The sequence below is a fragment of the Lepisosteus oculatus genome, chromosome 9 (genome assembly GCF_040954835.1).
Source record: "Lepisosteus oculatus isolate fLepOcu1 chromosome 9, fLepOcu1.hap2, whole genome shotgun sequence".
In the NCBI taxonomy this organism is placed as follows: domain Eukaryota; kingdom Metazoa; phylum Chordata; class Actinopteri; order Semionotiformes; family Lepisosteidae; genus Lepisosteus; species Lepisosteus oculatus.
Window position 1 is genome coordinate 32,146,800 of NC_090704.1, and position 15,382 is coordinate 32,162,181.

General features: G+C 38.2%; 1 protein-coding gene across 11 annotated transcripts in view; it reads right to left on the reverse strand.

The window, feature by feature from the left end:
- Nucleotides 1–15,382, reverse strand: part of cacna1g (calcium channel, voltage-dependent, T type, alpha 1G subunit) — a 345,750-nt gene that overhangs the window by 100,626 nt on the left and 229,742 nt on the right. For 6 of the 11 annotated variants that reach the window (XM_015356343.2, XM_015356342.2, XM_015356348.2 and 3 more), the window contains exons 15-19: nt 11,848–11,913; nt 8,866–8,959; nt 8,085–8,269; nt 5,195–5,641; nt 3,669–3,769 (exon numbers count right to left, since the gene is read on the reverse strand). In XM_015356343.2, coding sequence (XP_015211829.1) covers nt 3,669–3,769; nt 5,195–5,641; nt 8,085–8,269; nt 8,866–8,959; nt 11,848–11,913 — 893 coding nt within the window. The remainder of the gene's footprint in view (nt 1–3,668; nt 3,770–5,194; nt 5,642–8,084; nt 8,270–8,865; nt 8,960–11,847; nt 11,914–15,382) is intronic. The other 5 variants (XM_015356347.2, XM_015356344.2, XM_015356346.2 and 2 more) reach the window with 3 other exon arrangements.

Genomic DNA, 15,382 nt, shown 5'->3' on the forward strand with positions numbered 1-15,382 from the left:
ATATCCACCAGTTCTGCTGAGCACCACCAGTAGCATCACTTTAGTTAATAACAGTTCAATAGAACTTTCTTTCTGGAATCTATAGCAGACTGGGAGTAGGTTACGTCTCTGTTGGCCAAACAAGCATCAGTGCTGGGATTTAGGTTCTCTTGCTGCCCAGCTGTATGTTTTGGACTCTCAATATATACTGATTATATTGTGATTATGGTAACTGGTAGAGGGATATTCAGGAGCTCTACACACTTTTTTGTTTTTTTCCAAAGCTTAACATGGATAAGAGCTTTCATTCGCTGGTAGAGAATGTAGATGTGGACCTCCACCCCTTCTTGTTGGATGGCACTGGGGGTATTGGAGGGAGAGTGGTAGCAGCAGACTTGTTGGGTTGTTGGTGCTGGCTGCTTCCAGTGAGCCGTTATCAAATGTAAAAAACGTGTTCTAGAATGAGCCATTGGAATGGCCTGTATGGGCTGTGAAAGAGCATACTGCTCCTGCCCAGGGATGATAGCAGGCAAGGCCCAGTACACATCAACAGCCCATTCAGCCATTGTTTTTCTGAGGTCCATTCAGGGATTCGGGGATGTCTGTGTGGCGCTGGCCATCTGGTTTGTAAGCCACTGATCTGTGTATTGTTGCATCGAAGTGCTGTCCTGTAACTTGACATTTTTCTGTTCCTGCTGGACACTTTCTGACTAAATCTATCTAAAGATAATTTACAGGATACCAGACACTTGCTGCAAGCATGGAGTGATGGAGGATTCCCCCTGGATTTGGTTCCCAAATAGCTTCCTCTTGTCTATCACCAGCTGATCACCACTGGAGTCACCTGTGTGTATCACGTGCTGAATATACAGAGCTGTAGTGTTGAGGATGTGGAAACAGCAACGGACTTGTGCCCTTTTTAATACTTTGAACTTTTCCTGAAGTGTCAGCACAAAAAGTGATGAAGATGTTTGAAGGACACTTGCTCCCTCATATAAGTGACCTTTTCAGCACCTGTTCCATCCCGGATTCCTCTGGGATCTTCCTGACACTCACATGCCTGAGTAATGTTGCTCTGGACAACTGTGAACACTTGTTAGTAGGCCCAACATTAGAAACAGTTACAGCTTCTAGCACACTCTGTAGGTAGAAACTTGGGGCTCTGAAAGGATGTACAGGCCAGCTGTAAAACCCTATATCAAATGCAACTGACTTAGAGAATTGGGCATAAGTAGTTGTGAAATTTACCAACTACTGATAGATCAACACAGCTCTCAACAACAGCTGTCCAAAAAAATTGAATAACAAATGGATTCAAACACAGCAACAAAATAAAAAAATATAAATAAAGATGATCAAAAGGGGCTTCAAATCACTTGAAATGTTAAAATATAGATTGTGCATCAGTTTATATCCAATACAAAAATGAACTCATTGATGCAGATATTAAGGATGTAATGACATCCTGAAATTCAGGATGTACAATGTGAGAGTGATAAAAATCTGCTCAATTTAGTGCAGTTTGTGAGAGGGTTGTCATGCCAACGCCCTGTGAAGTGTCGTAAGCTTTTTAAAAGCAGCTGGTTTAGTGATTAGGATGGTGAGACAGTGAAATGCAATGAAGTGATGATGAATAACTCATTTTAAGAACTACCCTTTTCTTTGTTCATTTATTCAAACTTCAAAGCCTTATGCACTAATGTTAGAATTGTCCCCAGGGGCCTTTATTAGGAGGAGAATATCCACTTAATATCCTAGTATATGGAGCAAAGTTCCTGCCATAGAATAACATTAGCTTTATAGTGCTGAATTATTTAGTATCTGTGTGGTTCTGCATATTGAACTTAACCAGCACACTGTGCATTTTTTAAATACTCGACATTGGATAAGATGGTACTTGTGTTAATATTAAATTTAACATTGGGACATGGTAACATGGTAGTTAGCACAGCTGCTTCTCTTAGCTCTTGGCTAAAGAATTTAAATCCAGCTTAGTATACCTTTTTGTTGAGTTTGCACATTTTCTTGTATTCATGTGGGTTTTTATTGGTGCTCTGGATTCTACTAAGCTTCAAAAGATATACTGGCTATGTTTAATGGGGTCCATTAACTGTCTCTGTTTCTGTGCCATTCTCTGCACTGGTATCCTAGCCAGGATGAAGTCAGTTTGTTGTGACTCTTACCAGGAACAAGCAATTTTGTGAAGATATATCAAGATATATAATAAGCACCCAGTTCTCTTTAGCAATTACTAGCTCTGTAAATCATTTTTTAGTTGTCAGTGTTAGCTCTCCTTTACAATATTTGCGCAATCCATGACTTCCCAGTCTTCAGACTTCTTGTGAAGTGCTTTCTGTTGTGACTATATTTGCCTATCCCACTGCTTTTGTATCATCTTTAAAATAATGAGTTACAGTACATATCCATATTTGAATCAAATTAATTTATGTAAATTGGATGTGCACTCATAGCTATGGTTTAAATTTGCCTATTACACTCTGAAAAAGTGATTATTCATATTCCTTAGCCAGTTTTCAATTCATGTGAACCCAGTATATTCCTTTGGATTCATGTAGCTTTAAGTTGGATGATATACCTTTTATGAGGCATCTACTTTATACTGTCGCTTTCTGGAAATCTAAATATATAATGTTCTATACATCCATATCAACTCCATGTTGCTTTTTCTAAGAATTCTAATTACTCAAACTAGACCTTTCTTTTATTAATTATAATAAAATTATATTGTTGTGCAAGTATCCTTCTTCTAGTTAAACTCTCATGTTCATTTCCAAAAGTTCGCCAGTAACAGACGAAAAGCTGGTAAGTACAGTATACTGTATATTCTTGGTTCAGTTTTGTCTCTGTGCTAGGCGTCCATCTAAATAGGTGGCTCAAGAGGCCTGAGCAGATGGAAATCACAATGGTCAACCGGATGTGTAACAGATACTTCATTAACACTCATACTTGTTCTACACCAACTGCCACCATGAGTCCCTTTATATACCATACCAGTCAAATTTAACCACGTATAAAAATGTGTCTTTTGACCAATTAACTAATTTATCAATGTACAGACAAAAGAGGTCTTAACAGCCCCTAGTTGCAGATCAGTTTCAACTAAGATCCACACTCCCCTTTATGAAGTGGTCATAAATCTGCAGTTCTCCAATATGTGATTGCAGCTCCCATCTTCATTTTAAATATCCTGGTTAGTATGAATAACATTTCCCTAAGTATCATTTTCCTGTATCATGCCCTGAGGTAATGGTGATAGTTTTAAGCTGCCGCCCAACAACTTATGTAATACCAGACTTAGTGTCAGTTACTGTATATTATGTTTAATTTGTCAGTACTAATGGAGCTCTTTCTATACGCTGGGACATGTTGTTGACTTCTTTCGTAAAAACTTGTTTTTATCTATAGTCCTGCCCTACCACCACGTCTATCTAGCCTGTATTCCTGAAAAAGTGTTCATTTTGTACACACACAGTACTTGTCATCTTCCCTAGACAAACTGTATTTCAATAGTTCCAAAACCGTAATGTTAATTTTTAATGCATTAGCCTCAGTAAGGTTCATTAGTCACTGGTAGTTACATACTATAGTTGCTTACTACACTAGATAAGTAAAATGAACAGAGTAAATATTTTAAATGGCAGAAGAGAAGAAGAGAAATGGGGACTTACTTGGACTGTGGTGGAAACAGATAAAGAGACCAGCTGTTTCTGTGTCGACAGCATTCTGGCTGATGTTTTTCACACCACCTTTTAATTCTAGCTAGGCGGCCCTGGGAAGACAGGAACAAAAGTAACACATTCTGAATATTACAGCTGTGGCACTAGAGGTCAAAAAGGCATTAAATGGCTTCTGAAGAGCTAAAACTGGAAGTGTCTCTACCAAGGGTTCTCTTGTCTTTTAACACAAAACCTGGGCTATTATTACTTAGCTCTGACCAGGATAATCCCTAAGGCGAGTACAATAGATAAATTTTGTTTTTATCTACCAGTAATCCAGTAACCCAAGTGATTAGCTATGTCCTTGTGAGTCCACATGACAGTCTTCAGCCCTCTTAAATTAAATTCACATTTCCAGATTTACTTACAAGCTCAGTGCATCCCAGGCCAGGATAAGATATTATCAATGAATTAGGACTGGTTTCCAAAAAAACAGGCAGCGCGTTTGACTAATGTGATATACAGTATAAAAGAGTAGACATGTTCTCTTAAGCCAGTAAGACCACTTCTCTTAAAGTAATCTTTATAAACATCCTTTGTGGTTCAAGGGTCAGAAATTAGTCATGAAGTTGGCTCCTGTGCTGTATGCCTCTCGTTAAAAGAAGTCAGTCCTTTCTGGAACAAAGCCAGATGCCTGTACTTGTGTGTTTTCTTAAAATAAAAATTTTCTGAACTATCATGGCACTGTCTTCAATCAATTCGAACTAGACATTCTTCACCCCAGAGTCCATAAGTAGAGTGATTTCATTTCTAAAAGCTGCACATTTATGCTTTTCTACTAAATGTACAGTAGGGCACTTGTGTTTGACTGGAATTTCCATACAAGTAGATCAATCTCATTAGGTCTTAGGGTTTCTGAGGTCTTCACTTTGAACGGTGTAACCACAGTTCTCTTGAGCAGATGTCTTGTCACAATAGGCATTGTGAAAGATTTTAGGGTTTAGGGAAATTTGTTAAATGGAATTACATCTGAGGGCCATAACTACTATATTTATTAAAGTACATAAAATTTAAAAGTACATATACAGTAATATTACTAAATGACTTGTGGGAAAATAATATTTCCCAGGACCCTGGAGGTGTGGGGCTGCAGGACTAACTAACCCACCCATTACAATAACACCATAGTAATTAAAAATGCAACTTTGAGGTTTTAGAACCAATAGCATTTATTGCATTTAATATCCCTCACAATTTAAACTTAATACATTCCAACTATTATTCCATGCTTACATGTACTGTACTTCTGGACAATATATAAATGATCAATGAGAAGAATTAGTAAGAGGCTGAGAACATTACTTTGTGCTTCAAAGGTTTCTAACACCTCTGCACCTCGTAACTGGTATCAGATTGGTGAAAAGTTGGATAAAAGGAGGGGTGTTCCGAAATTCCTCAAAAGTAAGGAGAAGTCTTTCCTACGTCAAAGGTGTCAAAGGATTGTCCAGAAGTTATGGTGCAGCTGCTGTCCCACTCACCATGTTGACTTCATCTTCGCCATTGTCATCTTCACTCTGGGCATCATCCAGGGAGAACTGGGGCACTGTGGCTGTGGGGGAGGTCTTGCCATTGCAGTCCTGGCGCTCAGGGAGTGGGGGGCGGGTGCTATGCAAACTAGCTGAGCGGCAGAGGTAGTGTGGCACCTGCAGAGTGTCAGGCGGTAGTTCGAAGGAGCTCTTGGTCTCCAAGGACTCCATGCGGTGACGTTGTAGGGAGCTGCTGGCAGAGCCCCCATCACACTCTGAGCCCTCATCTTCCTCGGAGCTGGACTGCCCATCCCCTGAGAGAAGTGAGCGGCGCTCCCCGGACTGCCTCTTCTGCTTCTTCAGGCTGGGCGCCCGGCCAAGGCTGTTCCAGCTTGAACGTCGGCTGTTCCAGCTGCTGGCTGTGCTCCAGGGAGCGTAAGGGGAGCTTCGCGCGCTGGACTGCAGGGACATGGAGACACCCATTACGCTGTGTTTCCTGAGTTAATAGTCACAAATAGGTGGAAGCTCACCATTCCCAGAATGTAATGGGTAAAGCAAGGACAGTCTTGTATTAATGTAACAAACATGGTCCTGTCATCAGGTTTCAATACCATTCCCTACAGGAACCATTATTTTCAGTGACGAGTTAGCTATCCATCCACTGAAGTCATTATGGCAGATCAAGTTAAAACAGATCACTGGTGTCAGTACGGCTCCAAGTGCAAAACTCTAATAAACTCCAAAGACAGTGTGAGGAGGAAAGAATAGGATACAAAAGGCTTAAGTGGAGCGCAGTTGCCCAATGGCAGTAGGGTTACACACACTTACTGTATCTATTATCTGGAGAGCTATCCATTGTGGCTGCACAAATTGTAAAAGGGAATACAGTTAGCCTGTCGCCACTAGCTCTGATAATGTGACAAAGCATCATTTCTAATAATGGGCTGTAAAAAAACCCAGTGTTTTCTTAAAATGTGTAGTACTTCTACTTTAAAATATAGCCTTCTGATCACTGAAGACGTAAAAAAGTGATATGGGTCTTGTCACTCAATGAATGCATAACTTTAGGTCCATAAGGGTCTTCTTGATTTGATTCTTATTTACAAAACTGAGCCATACATTGAGTTCACCCAATTCTATCCCCTTTTCCCCATCAAGAAAGCACTGATCAATGATATTTGATAACCTGCTAGAGCTAAAATGTAGGCCTTGAGTTAAACATTTAGCTACTTTTGGTCTGTATAAAGATTCCGTACTACTCTATAACTGTTCTATTCATTTACCGAAGAGCCTTCTAAAATTTATTTTAATGTAATATGGACTGACATTTAATTTTCTTTTAGAATAGTTTTAGGAATGACAGGTTATAAACAGATGTTTTTTGAGGTTAAACAATAATTGAACATTAGTGCCAGCTGCATAGACATTCTGCAGTAGTTATCAACTAATTTTGCAGCTGTAAGAGCTGAAAATTTAGAAGCTTCTAAATTTGACTCTTAAGATCCTACTAAATTGCTCACTTCTGACACATTTCCAACATACATGAAGGGTTACATAAGAAAGAATCATCCTCTAATTGTATGCCAATAGGCTAGAATCAAGTGTCAAAACAACAGGCTATTTATCTGAATACTTTACCCAAACCATACTTCTTCAACATCTGTATTCGATGTTGCTGTTACATTATTCTTGTCTTACTTACATTTCTTCCAACATTATATTGTAAAGTTTTAACAACCATTTATAAATGAAACATAAACTACTTCCCATTATCTCATGGAAGAGTGTGTGTGTCAACATTCCTCTAAGGTTAAAAGTTTTACAGTAACTTCAGCCCAAAGGGAAAGACAGCTGGGTCTGTTCGTACTGTAAAACTTCTGTGTTGTGCTACTTTTGTCATCTGTTTTTACATTTGTTACAGAGCCTTCTAAAATGTATTTTAATCCAATACTGTATAAACTGCCATCACATTGTGTTTCTGTCTCATTGTTATAAAAGAAAAGTAAAATAAATTAAATTGGTGTCCACAGATATCTGTCATTTATCTGAGGTTTTGTGTTTTCTTTAAGGAAAAAAGGAATATACTTTGTATACAGTATATAAAAAATATAGCTAATCCATTTATGTGACAAAATATGAGAGACGTTTAGGAATCACAAGTATAAAAAAAGATCCTTCACCATTACCAAATACATTTAAAACCCCTAAGACCATATTCATGATTGTGATAACTGTATAAGTAAAATAATGTACATGTTAAGAAAACCTGAAAATTTGGTTTCCCTGTGGTTGAGTGTAATTGTTATAACTGCTATAAAGAGTGGGATCATTATTTTTAATTTTTCCCAGAACTCTGTGCTACCCTGCTGTGAAACCCACTTCTAAAAGAACACCACCACTGCCCTGCCATACAGTACATAAATCCCACTGTAGTGACTACTTTCAGGTCTTAAATTCTACTTCTGGCACACACTTGCTAACAGGTGTACTGCTGCTGTCCTACTGCAATACATACAGGTGCAGTATCATGTATACTGCATTATGTCAGTTGTTGCATTGCATCTTATACTTTGTAAGTTACACATACAGTAGCAGTATAGACACTATTGAATGTAAAAGCTTAATGCTGTAATTCCTTTTAGGCATTTTTTTTTTCATTTTAAGTTACCATTGGATATGAATAATATCAAATGCATAATAAATTTAGAGTAATATGCAGTGAAATAATGAAATATATCAAAATACATTAGTCTTACATCATTTGAGCATCATTTGTACGTGGAAGTCCTCCTCTATCCTTTGCCAAAGAGTTTTAGTGAGTGAGAAGTGACCAGATTCAGCCTGCCCATGCTAGAGGAGATGCAGTGTATAGGTGTGCAGAGAGCCAGCTAATGTCACTGACCGGCGACTTGATGTCATAGCAGTTGGGGTCCATGGAAGAGCTGCTGCCACGGCGAGACTCATGCCCTAGAGCTGGGTCTCCAAACCCAGAGCTCTTGGGCACAGGCATGGGAGTGGCAGCTGTGTGGGTGATCAGAGGGGGTGTCAGACTGTTCTTCATCTCCACGTGACCATTAATGGGCACTACTGGAGGCAAAGATATCACATTATCAATTGTGCAATTACAGACCTCACTGAACAGCAGGGGGTTTACTAGCCTTCTAATTTCCCTATACACTGTTCATACAATATAATGACTGTTTACATAAATGGCTGTTATGTGATGTTTCTTTTAATTGGTTAATGAGGGGAGAGAAACAGAACTTTCCCCTGTTAGAGACATTGATCTTAAGTTGGAAGCACCTGTGATTTCCAGGAAGTTCACAAACTGATTGTTGTTTCTCTATCAATTTCAAGAAACATCACATAGCTTTAAAGAATACCTGTGGCCAAATATGTGCTAAACGAATTGTTTAAAAGGTGGGTTGGGAAGGTGTTAAATTCATTCAGATTTTATGATAATCTTGTCATAATGTGAAAAATAATAAACAAACTACTGGTACTTTGCTTAAGCAGAAAACATGCTGTAATTTAGATGTTTTTGCAACTCCCTGTAACCCTTAACAGATAAGTAAAAGCTTTTCACTAAAGTGTTAAATTTGGGTGCATTACTTAATTAATTTTGTAGGCCTTTTGTAGTTCCCCAGGAAACAGGTTTCTTGGCTAGGAGATGATACTCTTACCAGCTGAGGTGGAAACCTCCTTCTTGCTTTTGCGTACATCTTCCATGCTGTGGGAGTAGAAGTCTGTCTCAGAGTCAGACTTGGAGGCATCTCCCTTTCACACAAATGACAAAACCAGAATTAGAGGGTGCAGAATTCAGACAGGCCAAGGCAGAGAGATGGGGGGAGCAGGTAAGTTAGCTTTCCTGTATCCTCCATGTCCACTGTTTAGGTTTTCTTGTAACAAACAGGAGAAGGGGCCTAGCAGTCCCAGTATCCCCAGGCACAGTGTAACATGCAGGAATAGTCTAGGTCTATTGTCTTACACCGCACTAAGGCATTCACAGCAATAGGAACAATGCAGCAAACATCAGAGTATCGCTGCATTGCTGAATGGTATCAGCAGAGACCTAATGCAATGCAAGTCAAGGTCAAAGATCTTAATTTCCATAATCCCACAGTATTGTCTATCATGTATGTATCATTACATACATAGTTAAGAAAATTAGTTGTAACTTTGTCTGACTGTATCGGTTAAGAAATATGGTTAATGAAATAATTTGATCAGCCTCAAAGCAGGAACGTACAGATGAATAATTTGAATAATCATCTCATACGTTATGTGGATATTGTAGTGGTTTGCCTTTATAATGCACACTTTGAAGCACATGCTATTTTGCCAAATCTTCTTTGCTTTCATATATTTTTGCTGTCAGGTTCAGAATCAGAAGGGCATTTAGGAGCAAATGTACAGTCAGGCAGTTATCAGGCTTGTTATCAGTGCACACAGACAGTTGTATCTTTTTCATTGACTTCTTTAATTTGTTTATCTACATCATCTTACAATCCAAGACGAGTGCAGATTATAGAAGACAAAACAATATTTCAGTGTGGTGTAATACAATTCATCACCTCCGTGTAAGGTTTGACAGAATCACACCACTTTAGTCTTTGTATTGTCGCTTTGCTTTTTATTGTCTCCACTTAAGAGGGCAAAGTAACAGAATGAGAAGGACATACAGTACTACCACTGTATGTCTTAGTTATGCTCAGAAATTACTCGCTTCTCAAACCATTGTGGATTTAAGATTACTTGTTATATTAAAAAGGAAAAAATATAGGGTAGTAATTAGTTAGTCACGCAATTAAGAAACTCATGAATATCAAAATGGAGATATCTAGTGGCACCAGCATTTAGATAATTTAAAAGAAATTTTAGAAGACTGTCAATAAAAATGACAGTATTGAAATGATACAATTTGTTAATAATGCTGACGCCGGAGCTGTATAAATACTAGACTCGGTGACTGCAGTTCTGACAAACATTCTGATTTTGGAGTGATGCAACCCTGTCAGGTTTGTCACCCCAAGTCGTGAGTGGTGCAATGATGCTTGTTTTCTTTCCTATTCATGGGACAAAAACACAATAAAAAACTCAGTTATCAACTTGAATATTGGGATACTAATCTATAAAGAGTGGATAAATGAGAATCATTGCACCATCAAAACAAATAAAAAACTATATAGTACATACTTTACATAAAACAGAACACATACAGTTCTCATTCTTAGGGAAAAACACAACAGCAAAGCAAAATAACCACACCAATAGAATAATACTGTAATAAACAAGCTTTCATACTCAAACTAACAAGAAGAGCTTCCTCAGAGCAGCTGTGATAGGATGAACCTAATAGAGCAACATTACAAAGCATTATGGGTACCAGCACCCCTCTCCCCTCACTGACTGGTAAGCCAATCAGAGCAGAGGATCTGCTTTCTCCAGCTTTTACTCACAGCATGCCCAGAACTCTGCCATCGCCCCTGTTCAAATTCCTTCACTGATGCAGGCAGAAGGTTACCACTGTCAGGCCAAAGGTTGGCTACCTGTGTCCTTACTCCCAGTTTGCCTTTCTGAGCAGAAAAGGGGGTTCAATTATGAGAGAATATCCTAGTTAATTGAAGAATTCATCCAAATAGAATACAGCCTATTCTCAAAAAGTAATAGGATGTTTGCTTGCCAGTGCAGCGTTTTATTTGAAATCCAAACAGTTGATTTCTTTAGGCCAAATGAACAGGAAACATATAAAAAACAGAAAAGAACTCTCAATAAACCAGTAAAATCAAAGACCTGAAGAGGAAAGGCATCTGGATAAGGAGAAGACAACCCTTAATTTGAGTAACTCATCATGTAACATTAATTACACAAAGGTGACACAGTAGTTTTCACAAACAGACTTTTTTCCAAGTCCCTTCGAAATTTGAACATATACAGTACAGTACATAAACTTTCAGGTTGTGACTAGGGTCTTAGAGCCCACTTCTTGACATTAGAAACACAACAGCAACTATCAAAAGTTCTGAAAGGTCAAATCTAAAGAGCATCTTATATGTTTTCATCTCAGGGCAATTGAATCTGATCAACTGAAGCCAAAGTGTCTCCATAGAATCAGTATTTTGGTAGTCGTCCTTAAACATACAGTAAGGGGTAAACAGTTTTTACCACAGTCTTCGTAAGATCTATCAACTGCCTTGTGCATAACTTTCCATTAACTGAACAGGCTGTCCCATGATTTTCTATTAGGGATAATTGATCGTCCTTAGTAACATCACAAATGTTATGTATCTGAGGAACATTTTTCAAAAAGACAGACTCATTCCTGTCAGGTTGTTAATGTTTTTTTTTTATATTCCATTCTGATGTCTCAGTTTCAATATCAGGGGACCTATTTAAAAAAAACAACAAATCAATTTCTTATTTTATACGCAGTCTAGTCCAAACAGAATGAAACAGTTTGTACTGATATAAGTTGAGCACCTTCAGTATGGGTATCATGTGGCCACATTCTTCATAAACAAGTTAAAAAAAACTGTAAATCTGAAAGGGACTTAAAATCAAGTCTGCTTTTGGAAATACAACCACACATGACATGAGCTACTGTATGAACATCGAGTCTCCACTGTTAGTGAGTTTTGGTGACTTCATGCGGAGCCGTTACATACCCCCAAGTCGACAGGCAGCTGAATACAGCTTAACTGCCCATGCATATCTTCCTTCTTGGTAATTTCCTGAAGTAAAAATGTTGTATTTTTTATGGCAAATATAGGTAAGGCACAAAACCAGGTAATCAGAGATCCACAGTTCTTTTGAATGGACAGCAAAAAAAAAAAACTTTCTAATGAGGAGTGTGAGTGGAAGTTGATAAAATGATGAGCCTTTTATCATATAGTCATTATGTAATTTTTATTTGTGAGAACAAAAAAAAACGAATCAGCTAATATACAACATAGTTCAGGTGGGTAGCTGCGTCAGCATGCGTAGGCTACAAAGGAACAAGTAATAGGTTTATTCCATGCTGAAAAAAAGAAGAAAGAGAACACAACGTTTCGGCCGTGGAGCCTTCTTCACACCTGAAGAAGGCTCCACGGCCGAAACGTTGTGTTCTCTTTCTTCTTTTTTTCCAGCATGGAATAAACCTATTACTTGTTCCTAATATACAACATGACTTCACAAAACATATTGCAGAATTAATTAATACATAGACATATATTTAGGAACTGTATGCATAAGGGCATTTGCAAAGAGGTTTTACCTCTACAGTATGTCTGAAGATAATTACAAAGGTATGAAAGTGAAAATCTGTCAGAACACAAGCTGGTTTTGAAATAGAAGAATAAGCTTTCTTTCATTGTAGTAGAAATTTGGAACGTTGTAATAGAAATCTGATATTTGCTGATTGGGTAGCATAAAAAACTAAAGAGAAAAAAGAGCTTTTCAAAGACTTCCTCCAGTTTTCCTTAGATAGCTGTTTTCAATTTTGTTAGTTTTCTTCAGGAAAAGTTTTGTTGTATTCCTGCAGTACAGGAAGTCAATGTCACTCATATATGCTCATCCTAGACAGGATGTGCATTGTCAAGCCAGTCTCCTGGTGTGGCACTCATCAGGAAGAGACCGCTGGGTATCGAGGCAGGTGTGGCAAGCATTTGATCAGTGAAAACTGCTGCTGCCTTGGTGTGAGATGGGGCCCAGCTTGATCATGGAAGCATCTGGACGTACAGTATTGTGTCCAGGCACTACAGTCAGTAAGAGGCCAAGCATGACTAAGCATGGATGTGAACCTGCAGTCCCCAAGATGTAGGGCTCACCCCACACTGAGTGGAGCACCTTAATGAGATGCGATGTTCAAATTGTATCTGTTACTAATTTTGTTTTTAGACATACACCAGGAAATAAAATATTGAGGGAAATATGAAAAACAAGAATTGATATTCTGATTGTGCTAACATATTTTATGGATGTTTTGTTGGTACATTTTTTTATTAAAAATATATGTGCAGTGTGCAACCACAACTTGCAGACTCCATTGGTGAGGGTGGCTTGGTGTTTCACATTGATTTAAAGAACCTGCAGCAAATGTTGAGTTTTTTTATATAACAGGAATCTACATTAAAAAAAAACAACAAAAGTGCAACTTTTGTATTTTATTACCCGTTATGGTTGCATTCTTTCGTCACGTGTTAAGACTGATGTTCCGAACTTTTAATAGAAGAGACAGAAATAGTTTGTGACAGACAGCACAGATGTAATGCTTTAAGATGATCTCTCATTATGTGCTAATGGAGTAGGTGACTAAAATGTGATGGCTGTATTTAAATATTTTGAAAGGCATGCGCTTGATATTTTATAACCTGTCAAAATTTGAAATACAAGTACTACACAACCTGAAAATGGAGTCTATACGTTAACAAGCCTTAACAAGTTGACCAAGGCACTATATGTTTAATGGACAGAAACCATTACAAGACGTCTTTTTAAATAAGAGTTCCCAACAGGTTTCTGTCTCAGCCTATCCACAATCAGTCATTCACAGCCAGAGTATTTGGCTAGGGCTGTCAGCTGCTGGTTCCACTTATTTCTAAAGAGCAAAAGACTGAGGTAAAGTGGCTGCCAAATGCTGCAACAGCAAAATGTTAAAAGAAGGCATACTGTATATGTCCTTGAAGAAATCCTACTACTCCTGTACTTAACTTTAATATTTTACTCAGGTGTCAGAGACCATTATGGAATGGGCGTCTATAAGTCACAACATGAACCTTGCACTAGAGCTGTACTAGAGTTTCAATTGCATGATTTCAGCTTTCTGCCCCGTTTCTGTCTTTTCCCCAGTATACAAACTCACATGAGCGGACAGGCCTTATGGTCTAAGGTTGTCATCCGAACTGCCAGTAAATTAGCCTCCATAGCTGGTTCTTTTTTTTTTCTATCATGAAAGTAGAAAGCCTTCACAATCTTACATGTTATACACCAAATGGCATCTTCCTCTTAATCTAAATAGGCCACAACTATTTGTTTTGGGCTGATCTTCACACTGTGTTGAGTTTCGTTCTGGCATAGATGAAAATAGTATGGGAGTCAGGAAGGCTTTGGGAAGACAGAAAAGGAAATGTGTGTGCATGTTCAGTACAGATATGTTTGTCCTACTCGTAATTCTAATCTTAATCTACTAGGAATGGCACAGGGTGGTCCTGACAATTCATCTGCTGGGCAGGCTTAATGTAATTAGACAAAGGACTCAAGGAATCTATAGATTTTGACAGGTCAAATTGTAAATTGCATTAGAGTGCATGTCTCTTAATAGTACAGCCACCAATACATTCCATTTCAATTTATTCCATAAATTTTTCTCTTTACAATCCAGTTGTGTTCTTTTACTGTATTTTGTCATTATATGAGCACTTTATCTCTTGGCTTTATTGTGGGTTTACAGATCACTATAAACGTTTGAAAACAATTTGGAAGTGAACTGGGAATAGAAGTTGAAGAAGACATTGTGATTCCAGAAATTGCTGCTGTTAGAACAGACAGGCTAGTGAAATGTACAGTATCAGATCCAGACAGGGCTGACACAAAAAAGAGTGACAGGCTCACTGACAGGAGACCCAAACACCTCTTCACAGAAAACAGCCATTGTCGTTACCTAGCAACTGTGAGTCACAGGAAAGTCAGTCACTAAAAATAACAAGGTGTTTGCAGACAAAAGGCATGAAAATGAAACAAACGGCTCTCAGGGAATCTGTGAGACCAATGCACCAAAATCATGATTCAAATGAAGTTTTTGGCTTGACTTCTAAAATAACAATACCTACTTTGTTCAATTTGCTGGGAAACAAAACAAAAAGATTCACATTTTGCATGCAGAATTCATTATCAGTACACACAATGGTGTAGTAAGTATCTGTAAAGCAAATAATAGACTTAAAATTTACTACATCACTCTTGTGAGACAAAATGCATCTGGAAAATGCCAATCGAGGAGAGCTGATCAGACAGCAGTCCACCACATTTAACTACAGTATTTGGGATTTTGGGTAAAATTAAAAACTGTTTTCAGTTAAAATGGTTTTAAGATGTGACCTTTACCCCTTCAAGTCTCCCACAACAGTTTGGAGTAGAAAAATAAATCAGTCTATATTGTACTGCAAGTGCTGAGTGGTACAATTGTACTAACCAATACAAAGGACAATATGTGGATTGAAG